Below are 21,364 nucleotides of genomic sequence, written 5' to 3' on the forward strand. Positions count from 1 at the left end.
TTGGGCCGTTCTGGCACCCCCTTCCCTAGGTCCTTCTACAGGTGCTGGCCCTTCCTCCCTCCCGGCTTGGGGGGGCTCTAGCATCTCTGCTGCCCCCCATGCCTTCAACTCCCCTCCTTCCCCTCTGCCATCTGTGCGGTCCCCTCCTTCCTCTCCTGTATCTTGCATCTCCCGCCCGCCTCCTCGTCTGTTCACCGAGGAGGAGGTAGCTGCCGCTGCCTCAAGAGCTGCTGAAGAAGCTCTCTCTAGATACGCTCAGTCTCTTTATGGGAACACCCTGGGTGCGCCCTTCATCCTTCAGCCCCCCCCAGGGAGTATCTCCCAGCCTGGTAAGCTCTCCTTTCCTTGGTTGCCTTCGCACTGGGACACCTTTGTGCGAGTTTTGTTCCTACTTCCGTGCCTGCGCACCACCTTGTATCTGTTACCTTTCTGGGGCCTTCACTCCATCTATGTTATTCTTTGCTGCCTTCACACCACCTGCTGTCCCATTCTAACTGCATTCGCAGGTGGTTACCTGTGTGACTTTCCGCCTCTCATGCCATATGCTCTGGCTCAGAGTTGCTTCTCTCATGCTCTGCAATCCCACCAAGCTCCGGTCCAGGGCGCTCTCCTTGATCCCCATGCTGTGGGCCACCATGCCAAGCACATTGATATCATGGAGTCAGGCTGGCGCACCTACTTCCCTTTATTCGAGCTCTGTCCTTCCACTGACCTGCTGGTCAAGCGCACTGAGGTAGAGTCTCGTGCAATGGAACGCAGCCTGTCCTTTGCCAACTTCTGTGAGGCATCTCAGAACCTCATCCTGCTCATCTCCTCCTACCTTGCCTCTCCTGACCGCATTGCCATTGCTGCCTCCTGGCAGAAGCACTATGACCTGATCTTTGGCCGCCCTGATGTATACTCAGCCTTTGCCACATACCTCATCTATGATGAGTCCCTTCGCATGGCCTTCCCTAAGCGCTCTGGTGACTTCTACCCCAGCGTATTCCAGGTCCATGTGTGGCAGTCCATCCTTGATCAGCAGCGTGAGGAACGCATGGCGAAGTTCAACCATACAGTGGCTCAAAAAAGTGTCTCAATGTTTGTGGCTTTTCATGTAATTGCTTTCTTATGAGTCAGGATGTGGAAATATGACTGAGCCATAGAGGGGGTGCAAAAGCTCTGCTTCTTCGCTTTAATTCTGTTCCCTACAGTGGGGGAAGCTGATGTCATCAAGTGAAGATATGGTCATTTTAATTTGGTGACTCATTGAGACACTTTTTTGACTTTGTATTTTACCAATGCTATTGTATGATTCTAGTACTTTGTGTTACCCCCCCTTGGCTTTAATAACTGCTGCTACCCTCCTAGGCATACTTTCTATCAATTTCTGACACTCCTCCTTAGTAATCTTTCTCCACTCTACTACAACTCTCTCCCATAGTTCAAATAGCCCCTTTGGAGGATCTTGATAGGCAGCAAGTAGTCTTTTGAGTAATTCCCAAAGACGTTCAATGGGATTGAGGTCTGGAGACTGTGCTGGCCATAATAGAACATTGATATTATGGTCTTCAAACTATTTTGTAGCCAGTCTTGAGGTATGCTTTGGATCATTGTCCTGCTGGAAGATGATGTCCTCTTCATCAATACCTGACTCCTTCATGCTTCTAAGCAGACACTCCTCTAGAATGGAGACATACTGCTCTGCATTCATCCTCCCCTCCACCTCACACAGAACCCCCACTCCATTCCATCCCATACAGCCCCACACCATCAAGTTTCCTCCTCCAAACTTGAGTGTGCCTTTCACTTCTCTAGTCTCCTAGTGGATCACCTGCCTTTTTCCACACATATTCCTAACTATCTGACCCCAGTCTATTGATTTTGGTCTCATCTGACTAAATAACTCTTTTCCAGTCCTCAACAGTCCAGTGTTGGTGCTTCAGAGCAAAGACTAGTCTCTTCTTCCTATGAGTTGGTAAAAGAAGAGATTTCTTCTTCTTGGTTATAGCTTTCAGGTTAGCTGCCTTGAGAGTGTTTCTGACTGTTTGGGTGGAGACAGTGGAGGGGATGATGGAATTAATGAATTTGGTGGCTTGAACAGCATTTGAAGCTTCTTCAGATAGAATACAGTGAACAATAGCCCTCTTATCATGAGGGGTGAGCTTGGAAGGATGGCCCATATTGATATTTTCTTTATTTGGATTAGATTTCTTGATGACCCTAGCAATAGTAGCCCAACTTAAACCAGTTTTTGAAGCAATCTACCTAGTAGATAGACTAGAGAAGCTGAGAACAAGGATATTATCCTGTTGAGTAGAGGAGATAGACTTCATGAGGATTATGGAGAATTTCATGCTCTAGCTTGCACTTATATAGATGTAAGATATTACAGTCAGACCATATTATTGACATAACACCATTTTTTTAGATATTTAGTCATAACATTTTGTCTAGGTGACCTGATTTTGCTAAATTTTTATAAAGTCAAAAAAGTGTCTTAATGAATCACCAAATTAAAATGACCATATCTTCACTTGATAACATCAGCTTCCCACGCTGTAGGGGACGGAATTGAAGCGAAGAAGCAGGGCTTTTCCACCCCTCCCTATGGCTTAGTCATATTCCCATGTCCTGACTCACAAGAAAGCAATTACATGAAAAGCCACAAACATTGAGACACTTTTTTGAGCCACTGTATGATGGTCCACATGAGCTCCAGCACCTCTGTGAGCAAGCCTCCGGCTGCTCAATCCCACCCTTCTGCCTCCTCATCCTCTGCTCCCTCAGGACAACACCCTCATCCTGCCCAAACCTCCTTTCGGAGGGAGGCTGCTGCAGACTCTGGAGATAAGCCCACCTTTTCTTCCTTTTGCATCACATCCCTCTGCTGGTTCTGTGGGGAGCTCCACCACCCCAATAAATGCCCTTCCATTGACAATGGCTGGCTTGTCAAAGACACTCAAGGTACCTGGAAGGGTCCTGGCAACGTCTCAGTTTGCTTCTTCAACAGCTCCAAGGGATGCGCCAACCCTCCCTCCGGGTGCATGTTCTCTCACGTCTGCTCTTGCTGCAGGTCCGCAGAACATCATGCTCAATCCCACCCTGCGTAACCATTTCTTTCTCATTGTGACCCCCCTTCGCTGGCAGAAGTGGGAGGAACTGCTCTGTGAAGCAGGTGTTCTCGAGTCTTACTCTGATGTGGTTGCTGGCATCTCTGATGGTTTCCATCTTGGTGTCTCATCATCTCTTACCTCTACTTTCTTGCCCCCCAATCACTGGTCTGCCTTAGAGCACCCCGACATTATCAATACTCACATCCCGAATGAAGTTGCTGCCGGTAGATACTCTGACCCATATGACCCAGCTCTTTTTGAACTGCTATTTGGCCCTTTCCGCTCCTCGCCACTTGGTGTGGTCTTCAACCCCAATTCTGGCAAATCACACCTTATTCAGGACCACTCATTTCTCGCAATCACCCTGACCTGCAGTCCATCAACTCGGAGATTGACTCCTCCGCCTTCTCTTGTGACTGGGGCACTTTTGCCCAATGCTTCCTCCTTGTCACAAACGCACCTCTGGGTACAGAGGCCGCCATTTTTGATGTTGATGCTGCCCACCGCCGGATGCCTATTGCCCCAGAAGACCGTCTTCACATCACCATATTCTGGGATGGGCAGGTCCACATTGACCACAATGCCTGCTTTGGTGCCTCCAGCTTGTCGGGTATATTTGGCCGCTCTGCAGATGGCATCGTTGCCATCTTCCGCTTCAAATCATTCAAGGACATCCTTAAATGGGCTGATGACTTTCTGTTTTTTTTCGCTACCCCTCTTACTCAAACCCAGACGGCTATTTCACCTTCACCGTGGAAGCCACCATTATCTGGTCCACTGCAGACTATCTGGGGTGGCCTTGGTCTGTTCCCAAGTTCCGCGATTTTGCCCCCGCATTCCCCTACCTGGATTTCGACTGGGACATCCCTGGCCGATCTGTCCAGCTTCCTGAGGGCAAGAAGGTTAAATACCTGGCTTGGCTTGCCATCTGGGTCAGGGGTGCCAGGATCTCAAGAAGGGACATCAAAGTGGTGGTTGGCACCTTTAATCATTGCTCGGTCATCCTCACTTCCAGCCGCACACATCTCCCTTCCCTCTATCGCTTCTCCAGCCGCTTCCATCCAAATGCCCACTCTCTCGCTACCTGTTCCATCCTAGCAGAGGTCCTCGTGGACATTGCCTGGTGGCGTGACCAGTTAGCTCGGCCCTTCTGTGGCATGCTCATCATGGCTCCTCCTACTCCCTTGCCAACTCCCATTTTGATGCATCCACCTCTTCGGGCATTGGCTTCATCCTAGGTGATTCCTGGGCTGCCTGGCGCCTGGGCAGCTCTTGGCACTCAGAGGGACGCGACATTGGGTGGGCCGAAATGGTGGCTGTTGAGCTTGCGCTCCGGAGCATCATTGCAGCAGGTTTTCATAATGCCCACCTCATCTTACGCTCTGACAACAGTGGTGTTGTTGGTGCCCTTTGTGCTGGGCTCTCACGCAATGCAGAGCAGAATAGCGTGCTCCACAGGATTACATCTCTCCTCCTCAAGCATTCTCTTTGGTTCACCACCATCTGGGTGGCCTCAAAAGACAACCTCGCTGACCGCCCCTCACATGGCATATTCCCAAATTTGCCTAAGTTTGCTCATGTTGCGTACATTCCCAATGCCCTTTGTCCCTTCGTGTCAGCCATGTAATTGTGCCTTGTATTTTGTACCTTTGCCTCATCTTGTTCTTGTTAGTCCATGGTGTATCTTCAGCTTAGTAATCTATTTTGCCAATTTCCATGTGACATCGCACTGTGCAGCAGCGTTGGTTCTTCTCTCAGCTATCTCTAAGTACGATCCATGCCTCTCGCTGACCCCATCCTAGAGGCCATTGTTTCCAAGGCCGTGGAGTCTGTCCGCCCTCAGCTCCCTCTGCCCATCTCAGCAACTTCATTCCCTCACCTTGCAGCCTGCATTGACTCCATCGTCTTCAACTCATGGAAGGATTCCACCCTCGCTGGCTACCAACTTGGCGTCAACCGTTTTCTGGCCTTCTGCTCCGCCAACAACATCCATACCTCCTTCACCCTCCCCACCAATGAATTTCTCCTTTGTGCCTTTGCTGCCTTCGAGGCCAGCACTCGCTCAGGTGGTGCCATCGCCAATGACTTGTCCGGCATTCGGGACTGGCACATTCTCAATGGGGTCCCTTACCAAGGGGGTACTCGCCTTGCCTACACTATCCGCGGTGCTCACCATGCTACCCCTTCAGATTCCAAATGGCCTGCCCGTGCACTCCCACCTCTCACTCACTGATCCTCTCGATGCTGCCTGTCTGGCAGCAGCAGACTGCACCACCTGGGGCCAAGCCCGCCTAAGCGAGTTTCTGCCCATCTCCCAGGCCAAGTTCTTGCCTCGCCACTTCCCCACAGTGGCAAACCTACGTCCCATATCTACCACTGGCTGTTCTCGCGTGCTCTTCCTCCCTTGGTCCAAAACAGCACGTGATCGTGGTGAGGATCTGTTTTTGGGTCGCCAACATGCCCCCTCTGATCCGATCACCTCACTCAACAACCATCTCTCTGTCAACCCTCTCCAACCTTCTTCGCACCTTTTTGCCTACCAATCCCCATCTGGGGCTCTCGTCCCCCTCACAAAGCGAAAATTCCTATCACACTGCAATGACGTGTGGTCACAACATGGCTACCCTGCGATCTCTGGCCACTCCTTTCATATTGGGGGGACCACTGAGCTCCTGCTCTGCAGTGTTCCACCACACATTGTCAAAACCCTAGGCCGCTGGTCCTCTGATGCCTTCCTGTGCTACTGGCGTTGCCTCGAACACCTAGCTCCCCTGCATGCTGAGTTACCCAGCCCACGGTTGTCCTCCATACCTCAACCTTGACTCTCCAGGGCCCCTGCCATCCGTCCTCTTGCATTTGTTTTCACTCCTTTGGGTCACTTTCCTCCGCTTGTGGGGGTTCTTCTGTGCGTCTTCGGGTCCCCATACATGTCCTGCGTCCTTCCTGCACTGTTGGGTGGTTCTGTGTCCCCTCGATCTCCCGGCACAACCCAGGCCTCAGTCGTCGAGTCAGATGTCCCGTCTCCCTCTCACTTAGCCTAGGGACTTTCTGTAGATCTAGAGACTTACTGAGACCCCACCCAAAACAGCGGGTGCCTTCTAATATACTATGATTCTCTCTGGTACTCTCTCTAGCTCCCACGCCCACAGACGCGCGGGATGAGTATCATAAATAGTTGTGGTATATTGATACATCATGTGACTTCTCATGACAAAGCAGAAAAGATCTAGACACTGATTATATAATGTACCAGTCCATGTGTTGTGTTTGTGTTTGGCTATTACATTTTCTGTTAGGGGCTAAACTGGTGCGGTACTTTGTATTTAGGGTTTCCTGCATGTTCTCACAGGACAACTTACATGGGAAGTAATTTTTGCAGTCACCTGACATGTGAGAAGTTCATGCTGAGTCATTTGTAAGCCGAATGAAATGAAACTGAATTCAAGAATTAATCTCCGAACTAGTTTGGTGCAGGTCAGTGGTGCTGTGTCCCACATGCCCACATCCAGGCAAAAATTTGCCCAGCAGTTGGGAGGATTCACCTCCAGCAATGAGGCATGTTTAAATTAAAAATTTCGAGGATGTTTATCTCACCCTGTTTGACAGATGGTTATATGCGCTCTTCAATGCTATAGACACGAATTTCTGTCTCAAATGGAAGGCTGTCTCCTCTGATGAAGCGGATCCTGGTTTGAATGCAGGATGGGCATATTTCATGGAGGAGTGTGCCTACAAAGCTTACCTATCCAACTGAGCTACCGAAAGGCAAGAGGTGTGTACATATATAGTCCAGACTTTTGTAGGTTGACATACTCAATGTTCCCTTAGTGCAGTACTTGTGTCAGTCAACATGATACATTAGATGACCATTTTGGCGATTGGAATTGGAAAAAACAACCATGCTTGGTAAGTTTTCACTGTTGTTCCTGATACTTCAGATTCTCAAGGTCATACATTGAAGCACAAGATGGAGGAAGCCATAAAATGGGAACAGGAACATTGTATTGCCTTATACGATCTGGAAGGAACCATTCAGCCCACACTATTGGACGAGTGGAGATTAGAAGTGAAGATTTGGGAGGAGGACAACACTCGACCAAATCCTTTTGAAAGCAAGGTCACTCGTAAGTCACTACCCATATGTGCTATATGCTTGGGCTGATCTTTATGTGTAGCTATTACACAGGCTGCAGTACAGTCACAACTCACAGTATTGGAGGCACAAGAGCTGCAGGCAGAGACCAACCACTCGCTCGATGTTGACGTCTTGCCCAGCATCCTTATTTGTTACAGTCAAGTACGCCCCTATTCATTTTCTTTCTCTTACATCATTGTATTACATCACGATCGCATCTTGCCGTCGCTAGATGATCTATTCTTGTTATCTCTGACTCCGTCTTATCTCTGACTCGCCTTATCTCTGACTCATCCTTATGACCTCATCGTACCGGCCCTAAAGCTGTTACCGTTCCCTATATAAACCCGCTTTGTACTATGTAGTTCTTTACTTTAATCTTACTAGGTTTTACCTGGAACTTCCTTCGCTTAAGACCTCCAATCTTAAGTCGTATTGAACGTGATTCAAGTTGAGGACACTCTCCTTGTCTTGTCTTAGTGAACCATTGAACTTCGGTATACGCCGAAGCCTTGAAACGACCTTGGCCGATTACTCTTATCGAGTAGCCATACGTCTGAACCATCCTAGTTCGTAACATTATTAGTGGCAGGATTGAATTAGAAGATATGCAGTATGTAAAATCTCTCTTTCAAGTCGCGTTCATCATTTCAATTTTATGACAGACAACGGCTCAAATACAATGTTCCCAACCTCTCACTTCATCCCACAGATAAGCAAAGAGAGGCCATCATGCAGAGGACTAGCGCACTACAAAGATGTATTGATTCTTGGACCCGCTATCAACAACTCTACATGCCTATTGTCTTGATGCTGCACTCGTCAACAAACCTAAGTGCAAGTGCCTCCCAAGCACTACCGAAGCCGCAAGAGTTCCAACTCTATCTACCATCAGCTCTCAACCATCTGGACTGTGATCACCATTTAATGGAGTACGAGTGGGAACTTCAGTAGGCACAGGCTCATGATGCCTTCAACAAACTCCACTCCCACCTTCGTCTATGCTCGCACATGTATAAATTTAAGGACAAGAACTTACGGGGCCAAGCAGCTTCCACCCATGCGCAGAATCTGATTGCACGTGTCGAAGCTAAGAAAGATGCAGCGGTTGAAAAGTACAAGTGTGCGCATTGAGCATTGGAATCACTAAGCTGTCAGTTGGATAAAATGGGGTGGGAGGAAAGACTTCGACTTCTCAGACACGAGGATGTTCGACCTATGGGTGATTTTGCAGGTGATCACACTCAGGGCACCAGGATGATCTCTTGGATCTGGCTGGTCACAGATGGAGACACCAGTCCATCTGAGAGCGATCATGTTCAAGACTGTGAGTGTTTCTAGTTGACATGATCAACAGCTAACTCACTCAGATTCGGATTGGTTTACATAGGTGTCCATATAGAATGGTGTAAGGCATGCACACTGCACAGTTCGATGGTCTGAGGAAGTGGAGTTGTTGGTCAAAGAAATGAGATGAGTGCTTACCTTTCTGGAATGGCAAGGCCACTGGTGGCATCAGCGTGCAACTCTGCACTCATTGGTGAAGACTAGTGAGCAAGAGGGCTTGCAGGCATATGCACACCATCAAGCTGCACTCCATTCTGCAATGTGGAACTCATTCCAAGCCCATTGGAGCTTCATTGCTCAGCTCAATCCCACTCCTGCAGTCCCTGTACCAGTTCCCAATGATGACAGTGGCCCTTCAATTGATGCACCTCCTGTAGTTGTGGACTTTTGAAGTCAATGAATAGTGCTGCACCGAGCTATTAGATTGTCAGTAGTATAGCGATGTTCTCAGGCACAATATATATCTATGTTTATCCCAAAGTTCGGTGCAGACTTGGCCTGATCACAGATTGATCACAGATGCTCGATCTCAGGGCCAAAACTTCAGTAGTAGTATAGCAGTGAACTACAGTTGTGAACAAGCAAACACCACCAATTTATCCAGCATGAATTTTTGGTGCCAAACCAAGGCCAGATCTGAACTCAGGGAGTGAAAATATGTCTAAAAACAGTGGTCCAAAGTTTTTCCCACAAGGGTTTTGGCCCGCCAAATTTTTGGACAATTTGAAAGATGTTGTGTACCCCTTTGGCACCATTTTGGGGGCCTATATTACCAAGATGACATGTCATTGACAAAAAAATCATTCTAATTTAGCTATGTAGACTTTATTGCGTATGATTTCACCCATTTGTGGCTCAGCCGATAGAAGTTCAGGAGCATTTGAAGGACCTTCCAGGGGTAATTACCTCAACACTTACCATTTTTAGCACTAGAACGGCTTGTTATTTTTGTAATATTTCAATGGAATCATGCACAGGACATCAAAAGGAAGCGATTGCCATATTTTTCGAGATTTTTGCGATTTGTTTGTGGTACCCGCCAAAATTTTGGCCTAGAAAATCCTCAAATGAGAGTTTTTGGACAATCTGCTCATGCAAATCCATTGCACTGGTCCTCAATAAACATATTCTGCACTAAAAATGGATTCCCAGTCATTTGTGGCCCCAGGAAAATCAGTCTTTGGTGTCATTCAAATTTGCTGATTTTGGTTGTCCGCAACTGTATACTTGGACATAGCCTATGATTGTACTAGGGCCAAGTCAACCTACAATCTATAGTACAGTGATGTATCATACCATCTGTGGCCCATAGTAATACATGTATCACAAATGACTTATAGTTATAGGTAGTGATATATCAATCCTACAGGTACAGGTCATAATGGAAGGTTAGCACAACTAGTGTTGTGTAAGGCCTGGCTCGGCCCAAAAGCTGGGGCTTGGGCTCGGCTTACCAGGGCTCAGGCCTACTCAGATTGCAGGCCAGGCCCTCCTCAACGGCTCAGGCTCGGCTCGGCCAGACTCAGGCTCAGGCCAGGGCTTTGTACTGGTGTTGCAGGGACAGAACTTTCTTGTGGATTGGGAGCTGGAGCCTTGCATTTGGTAGGTTTTGTGGCCGGCACAGTGGGAAGTGACATTTTAGCAGCCTCATGAGCCCTCCAAAGTGATGATAATTCTAGATCAGCTGTGTGGCTCTTGGTGCGAGTTTGAAGGGGTGTGGAGACCGCTAGTGCAATGTGAATGCGCTGTAGAATTAGATTAGTGTTTAACGAAAGTTATGCAATATGGATCAAAACAAATTTTGAGAGGATCAACGATAGATATAGCAATACTGTTTAGATGACAAGTGTGAGACTGAGACTTGGAGACTGGATATGATTGCCTGTAGTAAGGAGTGTACATGGGCTACTTTTATACTGCAAAACATTTAAGGGTCAGATATAGCTATGCTGAATCAATTATGTGATGATGGATGCTGAAGGGAGTGGTGTTGCACCTAACAGGGTAGAGTAGACTGAAAGGGAAGAGGCTACGAAATGATTGAGTGAATGGCGATATAAAAGGATATGGTATTGACAGAGTGACAAGAATTGCATGTTGGTTTTGACAGAATCAGACACGGTGAACTGAGAATAGGGTGACAGTGACAATGAATGTGAGCTGAGGGTTGACAATGATGAGAGATAAGGAGTCGATGTCCATGCTGACTGAGGTTGGCAGTGCGCTGATGCCAGATCGAGGTAAGTGTTGAAATGGCAGTTTCCCGCGTCAGATGATTGGTAATCCTTACATGTGCTCAGAAAGCCATGGCTCAAGGGCCCAGCCCAGGCCTGTGCAGACAACAAGCCAGGCCCAAAGCCCTCATAGGCCCTACTCCAAAGCCCGGCTTGGCCCGGCCCAACAAGGCTTGGCTCAGCTCGGCCTGGGGCTTCAGGCCGGGCTTTGCACAACACTAAGCACAACTTAGACATAGCCAGCGTGTAGCAGAAAATTCAACAGGATGATAGCGAGTGAGTGGAAAGTCAGTTTTAGGAGCAGACAATATCTGGAGAAATTAGGGACGTTCAAAGTTGGGCGCCCACACCCAATGCCTACGCCCATGACCCCTTCGCCCACGTGATGTCACCTAAAATGTAGTTTGCATAATTAGATAATACAAATGTAAATCTAAAAATTTAACAATTAGCTGTCACCTTGTACTCACTGTCACATCAATCAGATCTGCACATATGGCAAAGAAGAAGGATAGCAGTGTCACAATTCCAGAGATTGTTTGGACCGGCAACTTAGTCTGGCAGCTATTGGTGCAGATTGAGTTATCAGAGAACAGAGTCGTGCTTCTAGACAAGTGGAAGAAGGGTGAGGTGAGTGAGTTAAAGTTGTTAAGATAGGCCTCGAGCAGTTTTGGTAAATGTCACGTGATATGCATGACAAAAGCATGAATGTATATAGGATGTTCGTAGCGACAAGATATAAAAAAACAGAGACGGAAGAGTTGTAGTGTATGTACTTCTTGATGAGTCGTCTGTTACAGAATTACCATCTGTGCAAAATTGAAGGAGGAGGTGCCAACACAAGCAAGATGCAAGGTATACATTCCCGGTAACGTCACAGCAAGTCACATCTTGCTTGTGTTGGCATCTCCTCCTTCAATTTTGCACAAATGGTAATTCTGTAACGGACGACTCGTCGAGAAGTACATACACTACAACTCTTCCGTCTCTGTTTTTTTATATCTTGTCGCTACGAACATCCTATATACATTCATGCTTTTGTCACGCATATCACGTGACATTTACCGAAACTGCTCGAGGCCTATCTTATATGATACAAGATATGATGTTTCTGTTGCAGAACACATCAGGTGATAGCAAAGTGACAGTATATCAGCGCATGGCAGCTTCTGTTTTCCCACAATTACACAGCCAGAATGCTGTTGTGATGGGGGACCAAGTCAAACGAAAGTACAAGTAGTGAGTGTTGTGCTTCTCTTATTATTTTCTACCTTACAAGTCCATCATGCAGCTTAACAAAAAAATACAAGCTGCATGCTCGACGTCCATGGACAACTGGTGAAGGTGTCCAGTCTGATGTGAATGGCAACATCTCCGACAATGAATTTTTTGAATGCTATGTCCCCGCTGATGGACCTAATACGACCACAACTCCAATGGCACAGTGTATTTGGGGTATGTTACTTATGTTTCTCAGAATAATTCTAACATTATGCAGATGAGATTGTCGAGCAATTCCAATTCTTTCCTGTGCTCCATTGAATCTTATCTTCTCGTCCAAATGTCACTCCGATAGCCATCACCACTGGTGTTGGCCCACAGGGCAGGAAGACTGTGCACTACCAGCCTCCAAGTGATGGCGAAGGACCAGAATTTGTGCCAGAGCAATTGTCGCAGATCCAGAGCCTCCATACAGCCCTTCAAAACGAGGCAGCACACTGTGGAATCTCACCATCTTTTGAGTCTTCGTTTGATGCTATTGTAGATCCTTCTGACTATTCTCAACCTCTTTGTGATGTCGACGACAAGGAGAATGATCCTCCTGCATCCTCACAGTCAACCCCTACCTCGATAACTAAGCGACCCCCAAAATCCTCGTCAATGTTGCAAGACAGTCTCACCAAAGCCAGGTAATGCATCTCCAAGGTTCCAAAGAAGTGCACCCTTGACAAGACACTCATTGATATGCAGAAGTATGTCGTTTTCATATTTTGATTAGCCTTACTCTTATGCGTGCAAAGGGCAAGTTTAGATGCTATCAATGCTCGTACTACAGCAGATAGGCAGCTTCAAGAGCGCCAGATGCTGCTCAAAAAGTTCAAGGCTGGCATTTGGAATGTTGATGAGTATCGTGAAAAACTCCATGAACTGATGCACGAGCCTTCTGACAAGGCTGAGCCTGTGAAGTGTGCTCATTACTCTCCAGATTGGCCAGATTGGGATGATGAGTCTTAGTATAATTTCCTCCTTCCCCTCTCAATAATTTTCACTCCTTGTGGTCAATTTCTAGTCACTCATTAACACCTTTATATCATATATACTTGGTAATAGTAGTTCATCAAATACTTTGTTACATTTGTTGAAATGCCAGTAACTCTTCCACAAGCCTTTGTCATTTCAGGTCTCCATTATTCCCAATCACTTGACTTGGAGGAATATCAGGCAATCCTCTATCTTCTTGTTCCTCAGTGTGAGTGTGGATCCCAGTGAAGTGTGCCCCTTGTACTGTTCCTTCAACCTCTATCACAAGGTTGTGCAAGATAATGGCCACTATCATTCAGTCACATGCTGCCTGATGATGGTGCTTTGATGTGATGGTCACCCAAATCCCCCACAAGCATTGCCAGTGCCCTTTCAGAGCTCCCATGCAATGTTCAGAGCGCACTCGGAGATGGGCTACTGCACTATCAAATAGAGCATTCTCAGGGATGAGAGAAGCAGGACACTTGTGGACTGGAATGGTATGGTTACTGACTGAATATGCAGAGTCTACCCAGGCAAACTCATCGCCTTTGAAAAACCAATCTGTATGTTTTGAAGCTGCAGTATGCTCAAAGGCAGAGGCATCATGGGCAGAGCCAGTCAGGCCATGTGCATAGTCCATGATACGGAGATTAGATGGTAAATTTCCAATCTGTCAAAGCACTTCAATATTGTTTAAAAAAGCTGTGTGATATAGTACCTGTAGATTCAGTCCATAGTTTGACTTTCGTGTATAATATGCATCACCATTGAGACCTGGCTTAGTATGCAGAACAATAATTGTCCCGTCATACATCACCCAGCCTTCCCTCCAAGTTCCTCAGAATTTGAGCCAGTCATCTATCCACAACTTCTCAATTTCCTTTTCTTCAGCAGTTGGTAAGCACACAAAAGTGTCATGCAGAGATTTAAAAGCATCAAAGCATCACTTCATAAACAACTCTACTGCACCTTCAGAAATTCCTGCACATCAGCAAAACACTAAATTTAGCAGTGCTGTACGCGCTTACAGGCGCTCACAGCATGTTACAGCGCCTTACAGCCGCACAGGCACCCGTAGCGCTAGGTAGCTCTGTATGGTGTCAGGGTCATAGGCTTGTGTAGTCTTAACCATATAATGGTACAGATGGGTAGTGTAGCACAGTTTGGCATAGTGCAACACTGCATGATACAGCGTCCATTTTCTGGTTCTGGTTCTACTAGTACTATACCGCTACACAACTTCAATTTGAACATGCCAGAAAGTTGAACACAATGGATGCACAGGCAGGATGACATTGACACATAGGCACAAGTATCGTAGTATCATCTGAGTGGTATGTACTATTACTAATATCCTATTATAAACAACAGGTAGAATACTAGTAGGACAGGTACCCGCCATGATGGGTCTGCTCGGTGAATTTTTTAGCACAAGTCCCACTGTGCAGGCTCTGAATCGAATATCATGTTTGCAGATCCTTAAAGCATGTGAGTTTGAAATGGTTAGATAAAATTTTCTGAGTACCAGTACCTGGTATTGAGGCTACGACCTGTTCACCATGCTGACTATTACTAGTAACAGAAGTGCGATGGTGTTTCGGAGGAGGGTTACTAGAGCCTAAGTCCTCGTACAAGGTGATACTGCTTTTGCGAAGGGAGTGGTGTACATAACCAATGCCCATATTGGCGTCTTCTAACTTTCTCTCGGCTTCTGTAGCTTCGAACTTGTAGAGCACCCCAAGCGCAGTATTCTCCTTGAGAATGCAGTCTGTGAGTTTCTTCTCTGCAAGGCGAACATCTCGTTGTGCTCATGTTGCGTTCAATACAAGTTGGGCTTTGAGTTCCTCACTACGACTGATGTCATTAGAGTTAGTAGATTCCTAGAGAACATTATTATTTAGAAAACATATCGGAAGTGCACAAACGTACATTATCACTGTCATCACAGCTCAACTCTGTTGTTATCCGAGTTGAAACTTTTGCTGATGCCGGAACTGTGGTCGAGGAAAATGTGTAATTCGCGATGCTCGGTGTGCTTAAATGGTGCAATAACACAGGGGACCGGTGTGTTCACAAAGAACCAATAGCCCTGGGAGTTCCGATTATCCCAGAGTTAAAAATGTGTGGCCCAGCCCTACTAGACATAGTAATACTACTATTGTGAGGTATGGACAAGGAGGGGGTATCGCAAATGGTAGATGAGTTGACAGAAGTGGTACTAGTACTAGTAGTACTGTTCACGAATAGCCCAGGTGTGCTGGAGACCTCAGAATGTTGGCAGCACTCAGGCTGAAGCAAAGTTGACTTCTGAGCCAAGTTCGGTAGCGCATATACCGGTTTTTCTCTGGGTCCACTGTGATGAAGGCTGCGAGAGGCTTGGAGATGGAATGTCCATCAAGTTGCATTCAAGAGATTCAGATGTTGTAGGTTGGACGCTGTCCATCGCCAATAGGTTTAAGTTGAAGTTACTGATTCAGAGTCACATGTGCAACGATCATTGACTCAATACTATAGTAATAACTCGCTTCAAATTGTAACATGACTTTCAATTGACAAGGCTTCAACTTCGGTGCAAAACACTTGGAAGCTAGTAGTACACCCTGCACAACAATGGATTTGAAGTACCCCACAAAGCCCTCCTCTTGTGAGTTGGGGATATCATACTTAGTATACACAGTCGCATGCGGCAAAATCTACAAGTACACACCATGTAGATTACTAGGGAACAAATTGAAAACGAAACAGTTCATGGATGATGGTATATTAAACGGCAGTGATAGTATCAGTGTGACTCAGGCTGAACACAGCAACAACGCAAACACTAAGATACGGATGAGATCAGACAATAAATTTGAACGTACTATGGATGCTCACCCTCCCAGCTCAAACCTACAAGTTTTTTGCCTGTCCCTTCGCCTTCTTGGACTTGGACTTCTTCGTCTTTGCCTCGGGAACCTTCCTGTTGTCCACCTTCGCTTTCTTCGCTAAGCGTGCCAGTTCAATATCAATCAATAATCCAGTGGAGGGCGTGTGCGGCTGATCAGTTGAGGATGAAGTGGTGAGGTTGGATGAGGACCCAGCTGTTGGATCAGACAAGAGCAGTGAAGTGGAAGTAGCCTGAGTGACTTCTTGATGCGACGACTTGCACTTGTCGTATATGTGGTGATGCCAATCCACATAGCGGCAGTAAGCCGTAAGATACACGGCGGTAGAGATCTGGTTCACAGCAGCCTCCCACATGGGGTCCCACACAGGACGAGACTCACGTGCACTCCGGATTGCAGGCTCCTCTGACCCCATCCCCTCCAACAATGATATAATATATTCTTTCAAACTCCCAGCGGCCTCACTCAACATGCGTTCGACGTTGTCCATCTTGATCTCAGGGTAGATGGTCTGCAGAGTGATAATTAATATCTTAGTAAATACAAAAAATTAAACATACCTCTTCTGCGAACGTCTCTGTGTTCTTACTGCTGAAGTCGAAGTGGCCATCTGCACTGTGCTTGAACATGGTGTATCGGACTTGAGCCACATCGATCCAGATGTGGGAGTGGATAGTTACTGGCCCAAACTTCAATGATTTTTTGATACGATGAGGGATGAAATCTTCATAGTCCAAGGTGGGACTCGCACAAAGGATTTGACTTGCAATGCTATCGTCCTTTGACTGTTGCCATCTATTCCGTTCTCGCAATGATATCATTAGTGCATAGTTGGTCTCTCCAGAGCTATCAGTCATCGTCCTCAACTTCCGAATCATGCTATTGTTATCTGATGACAATCTGCATTCCCCCACCCATTTGCTGACGGGCCTCAGCATCTCTATTTTGGCTTCATCGTCCTCACCCTCTGGTGGATGGGTTGCAACTAACAGTTACAAGTCGGGAATATTGGTGAAGTCTTTGTTCTGCATGCGGTGATTTAGATGGAGGGTGACGTCGATGAGTTGTTTGTTGTAAGGGATACCATCAGTGTACTTGGTGACAGCCTTGAAAAGATGCGTGGTTGGTTGTTCATGGATAGAGAGTGGGGTCATGATTTGAAGCTCTTGCATGTCCTGGAAATAGTTGAATCTAGATGTGATCAGCATTAGGATTTGTGTGTGCAATTAATAGGGTTCACTTTGCTCTGATACTGAAATCTGATTCCTCTGATATAAATGCAAAAACTACAGCATACTCTGCAGGTGTAACATTGGTGATGACCTTGGATGGTGTTCAAAATCGCTCGCTGAACAGTTGAAGGGGGCCTACGAATGTGTTGGGTCGAGGATTTTGAAGAGCCTCAAGAATGATAGCACAGTGCCCTAGAATATGATGGTCAGGAAGAAGTCTTGTTGGAATAGATAAGCGAACTGAGAAATCCTAACCCAGGCTTAAGCCATCTTGATTATCTTCAAGGTCAAGTCTTGCTTTCAGTACTGCCTTGAGATTGTCAAGCAAGTGTTGGTCTGATACTTTGTCTGGTAGGCAAATGTTGGAGGACTTTGCTGATTTTTGGGCTTCAAGTTGTATACATGGAGAGGAGGTAATGGAGGGTGGTGGAGACCAGCCTGAGCCCAGCAAGGCTTTACTACTACTAGTAGTGTCAAGGTTCATGGTTTAGAGTTTGGAGTACATTTGCGGGAGTTTGATGAAAGAACCACCGAGAGACATTGAGAGTACTGTGTAGTGGTACTATAATGGGCCACTGTCAGTTAGCTACTAGGGCAAGTTGTGCCACCAATCCCACTGGTCCATTATTGTTCAAGTTGCAGTTTAGTCGGCTAAAAACCACGTGTTATATCTACATCATGATGGGTAGCGCTGTACAGCGCTACCTGATACTGTACAGCGCCACCTCGTGCTGTACAACTGGTTTGCAATCAGTGCAGTGTTATATAGCAATGGAGCTCTCTAGGAGGAAACATCTGAGTCTACACAATTTGAAGCTATATAGCCCCTGCTATCATATTTGTCGTGATACTAGTACTATGAATTTGAGATGGCGTAATAGAACTCTGTGTTGATGTATTTGTTCAAGAAGAAAACATGAGCAGAGTGAGCACTATTTTGTGCTGTTAGATGGGCATCAGCAATGAGACCGAACCAGGGGACAATATGTGCAAAAGAACGAAGTTGATCCAGCGGGAGGATGTCACCGAAGGGAACCCCTGCTGATTGCATCACACATTTTAAAAACATGCATTTGTGTAGTGCGTTCCAATACGCTTCCGCGTCGCTGAGTCACGACATCTAGACATTGGACATAGGTGAGGAAATATCCAGCCCAAGGGGTAGTCTTTCCTCGCGGAAAAAGCAGTTGCATAATAAGGCACACCTCAACAACAGTGTGGCCTGCAGGTTGCTCAGACATTAGGTATACTAGTAGCACACAAACTGACAATGAAAACTGTACCTTTAAGCCCACTAGCTGGCCATTGTTAAACTTCAGTGTCACCAACAGCGAATATAGCAACATCGTAGTGACTGTACTTCCTAGTTTCACTTGGAGGAGATGCATTGATGGTGAGAGCAGGAAGAGTGGGTGATTGGCTGTAGTATGATGCCTGCTGCACCTGTACTTTGAACCAGACCATAAGGTCATCAAATGGCAGAGATGCATCAGGTACTGTATGGTGTTGCCCCTCCAGCTTGTGAAAGTTCTGATATGGGTGACTGTGACCTTCCTGTTGAATGTAGTCAGCAAGTGCTCCCCACAAGTCAGGCAGAAATTTTTTTCAGCTGCAACATCAACCAATATGCGCCGTAGGGAAGGATCAAAATTGAGGTGAATTGCTGTACTACCAGCAACAAACGTGCAGACAGGTCTGGTTGCTTTGATGTTCGAAGAGACTTGTGCTGCCTTCTTGAAGAAATTGGTGACGGGACATTTTGGCCCCCAGAGATCATTGGTAACTGCAGCCTGTGAATCTGCCTCATCAACATCTGCACCTTCATAGTCCAACTCCAAACCATTGTCCATTGTCCGAGAATTGGCAGATTGAGAAAGTTGAATGATGATTGATGTCGTAGTCTGAAAATTTCGACACTTTTCAACACAATCGAGAAACCGGCATATTTGAGCATCGACATTGTTGTTGTTGGTAGAGTCGGCAGGATCCTTGATCAAGGTGATGTGAGCATGCTCGGTGGTATTGGCAGACCACTGCAAGAGGGAACCGACTTGATGAATACTGGGCACGACGCTCTGCATCAACTCCAGTTTGTGGATATGCCAGTTATCGAGGACATTTTTGCTCTTGGCCCCTCTACGCGCCCCACACCTAATGATGTCTTGCTTGTGGTCATGGAATTCCTGGAGAGCGTTAAGAATCTTCTGGCAATGCAGTTCATCCATCACTGCTGCTTGCGATAAGTACTGAAAGTCCATGAGTGCTTGAATAGCAATGACAATGCCAGGGGGAGCTGCATCGGCAATGAGGGCAACAGTATAACACTGCAGATCCCGCTGTGTTCTTCCAGTGACTTGCTTAAGATTTGAAATACCATCCTTGAAGTGCTGGAACGTTGTGAGTGGCTGTAAAATGGAGAAGCGAAAGTCCAATTCCTCTGCGCCAACAGCTCGATACCAGTGGTGCAGGGCCTTGGGAGTTAGAAAGTGAGGTGGATCTGCAAGTGGCCAGTCACACCAGAATGGACGGGCAACACCGCTGAGGCGGAAGGGGGCGCATGCAGCAAAGTAAGCTTCAATATCTTGGGGATCACATTCAATACTTGCCAGCTGGTCAAGAGTTGTTTTAGCAGTTTGTGGGGGGTGTTGGAAGTGTCTCCAAAATTTACATACGTAGCCATAGTTACGGGGGAGGTCTGTCCCCAAACACATGCAAGCATGCATGCTTCAGGTGTATCGACTATATACGAAGCTAAGGGCGTAAAACAATACCTAAGGTTTCCCACCGGGTCTGACATCATTCGCCCGACACACGCAGCTTGCTTGAGCGGCTCAAGAATGACGTCCAGGCATTGGTGAATCAAGTGGGCTTCAAGGACACTTTGCAACCGTTTCACCAGATGCAAAAATTCAGTGATCGGAAGTAGTGCCATGAGAAGGAAAGCATGGGAGGATGCTTTGTTGCGAGTCGCCATCTTGATATTGGCAAGGCTTACAAGGAGCGGATGAGCAACGCGTCCACCAGTCATGTTTGTGATGTTGGTTATGTCGGAGGAAAGTATAACACCAAGCAATGTTACACCCTCTGGAAGTTGTGACTACGACAGGGGATGAGAGATAACAAGTTAATATTACTAACTCGTAGATCGATAAGGTATGTACCTGCATCAACCATGCTGCATCCCCAGTCATCCATTCACTGTACATTCGTACAGTACGTTCCATCGTGTCATATATACGTGTAGGTGTAAGATCAATTTCCTTGGCAAAAAGCGGGTGGCTAAAAAGTGATTCGATACAATCCAGCGGATCATGCCAGTAGAGATAGAGTAGTTGTTTTGTTGGGTGAGTCATTGACATGGTGCGGTACTGCCACTTCGGAACAGAAGGCAGAAGCTCAGCACAACCACGTAGCTCCTTTGCTGTGCAAAAGGAGAGATGTAACATTTTGACCTGCAAAGAGATAAGAATTTAAAACAGCAAAACTGACTCGAGACATACCAATTCCAGCCCCAGGAATTGATCTATGGCTGCCATACTTAAGGACAAGCATAGGAGAAACTTTCCGAGCTCCCAGTCCTGAAGGGATGCAAATGGATAGTACAGATTATCCCTATGATGATGGGAATATGGATCCATGTGAAATCTATCCTGAAAGGTCTGGCCACACCGATATGTCTTGGCCGCACCTTCAAAGTGCTCAACATAAGACTTCTTCAATACTCGATCGCCCCAAGACTCTTTATAAGACCCTAGGTTATTCTCCAAGTCCACCGCAACACCCTCATAGAAGTCTGAGTCATCCTGCCCTTCAGGTGGTGTCACCAGCACTGGTTCCACCTCAAAGTCCATTGGGCCTGAGAAATCATAATGAACAGGGCTTGGTCTTCTGGTGGTAGTACTACTACTAGTCGTGTGCTGGCCTGACTCGAGTAAAATCTGTGATGCACTCTGGAGCTTGTCGATCCGTTGTAGACAGGATGTAAGAGGTTGACTGAGGTGTTGCGTAACAGCCAGGGCGCCTGCAAACGATTTCAAACAATTAGGGCACTGGGTCGACATTTTGGTTAATAACAGCGCACGCTGCACAGGTGACTGGGAGCCAGCAAGACTTTACCAGCCTTGGTAGTAGTAGGTAGGTTCAAGTTAATTCAATTGACTCGGAAGTGAGGCAAACTTAGTCACAGCGCTGT

General features: G+C 46.7%; 5 protein-coding genes across 5 annotated transcripts; 3 read left to right on the plus strand and 2 right to left on the minus strand.

Annotated features, from left to right (window-relative positions):
* Positions 1-31: 31 nt before the first annotated feature.
* On the plus strand, positions 32-1,114 carry DFJ58DRAFT_728399 (uncharacterized protein; the record flags this gene model as incomplete). Its single annotated transcript, XM_041385589.1, has 2 exons — positions 32-329; positions 507-1,114. Coding segments are annotated over 2 exons (906 nt in total), but the record flags the coding sequence as incomplete, so codon positions are not given.
* Positions 1,115-8,241: 7,127 nt separating this feature from the next.
* Positions 8,242-8,968, plus strand: DFJ58DRAFT_841788 (uncharacterized protein; the record flags this gene model as incomplete). Its single annotated transcript, XM_041392749.1, has 3 exons — positions 8,242-8,353; positions 8,465-8,557; positions 8,733-8,968. The coding sequence occupies 3 exons, from the start codon at positions 8,242-8,244 to the stop codon at positions 8,966-8,968; spliced, it is 441 nt and encodes a 146-aa protein (XP_041243431.1).
* A 2,625-nt stretch (positions 8,969-11,593) lies between these two features.
* On the plus strand, positions 11,594-13,046 carry DFJ58DRAFT_841789 (uncharacterized protein; the record flags this gene model as incomplete). Its single annotated transcript, XM_041392750.1, has 3 exons — positions 11,594-11,666; positions 12,388-12,721; positions 12,833-13,046. 3 exons carry the CDS (start codon positions 11,594-11,596, stop codon positions 13,044-13,046), a joined length of 621 nt encoding a protein of 206 aa, XP_041243432.1.
* A 2,898-nt stretch (positions 13,047-15,944) lies between these two features.
* DFJ58DRAFT_841791 (uncharacterized protein) lies at positions 15,945-17,656 on the minus strand (the record flags this gene model as incomplete). Its single annotated transcript, XM_041392751.1, has 6 exons — positions 15,945-16,451; positions 16,501-16,735; positions 16,937-17,131; positions 17,181-17,263; positions 17,312-17,364; positions 17,428-17,656. The coding sequence occupies 6 exons, from the start codon at positions 17,654-17,656 to the stop codon at positions 15,945-15,947; spliced, it is 1,302 nt and encodes a 433-aa protein (XP_041243433.1).
* Positions 17,657-18,480: 824 nt separating this feature from the next.
* Positions 18,481-21,233, minus strand: DFJ58DRAFT_728406 (uncharacterized protein; the record flags this gene model as incomplete). The annotated part of the gene is made up of 5 exons (XM_041385590.1): positions 18,481-18,726; positions 18,795-19,781; positions 19,841-20,269; positions 20,334-20,624; positions 20,673-21,233. 5 exons carry the CDS (start codon positions 21,231-21,233, stop codon positions 18,481-18,483), a joined length of 2,514 nt encoding a protein of 837 aa, XP_041243434.1.
* Between the last annotated feature and the right edge of the window lie 131 nt (positions 21,234-21,364).

Source organism: Suillus subalutaceus, assembly GCF_016647625.1.
Source record: "Suillus subalutaceus strain FC151 chromosome Unknown DFJ58scaffold_59, whole genome shotgun sequence".
NCBI classification, from domain to species: domain Eukaryota; kingdom Fungi; phylum Basidiomycota; class Agaricomycetes; order Boletales; family Suillaceae; genus Suillus; species Suillus subalutaceus.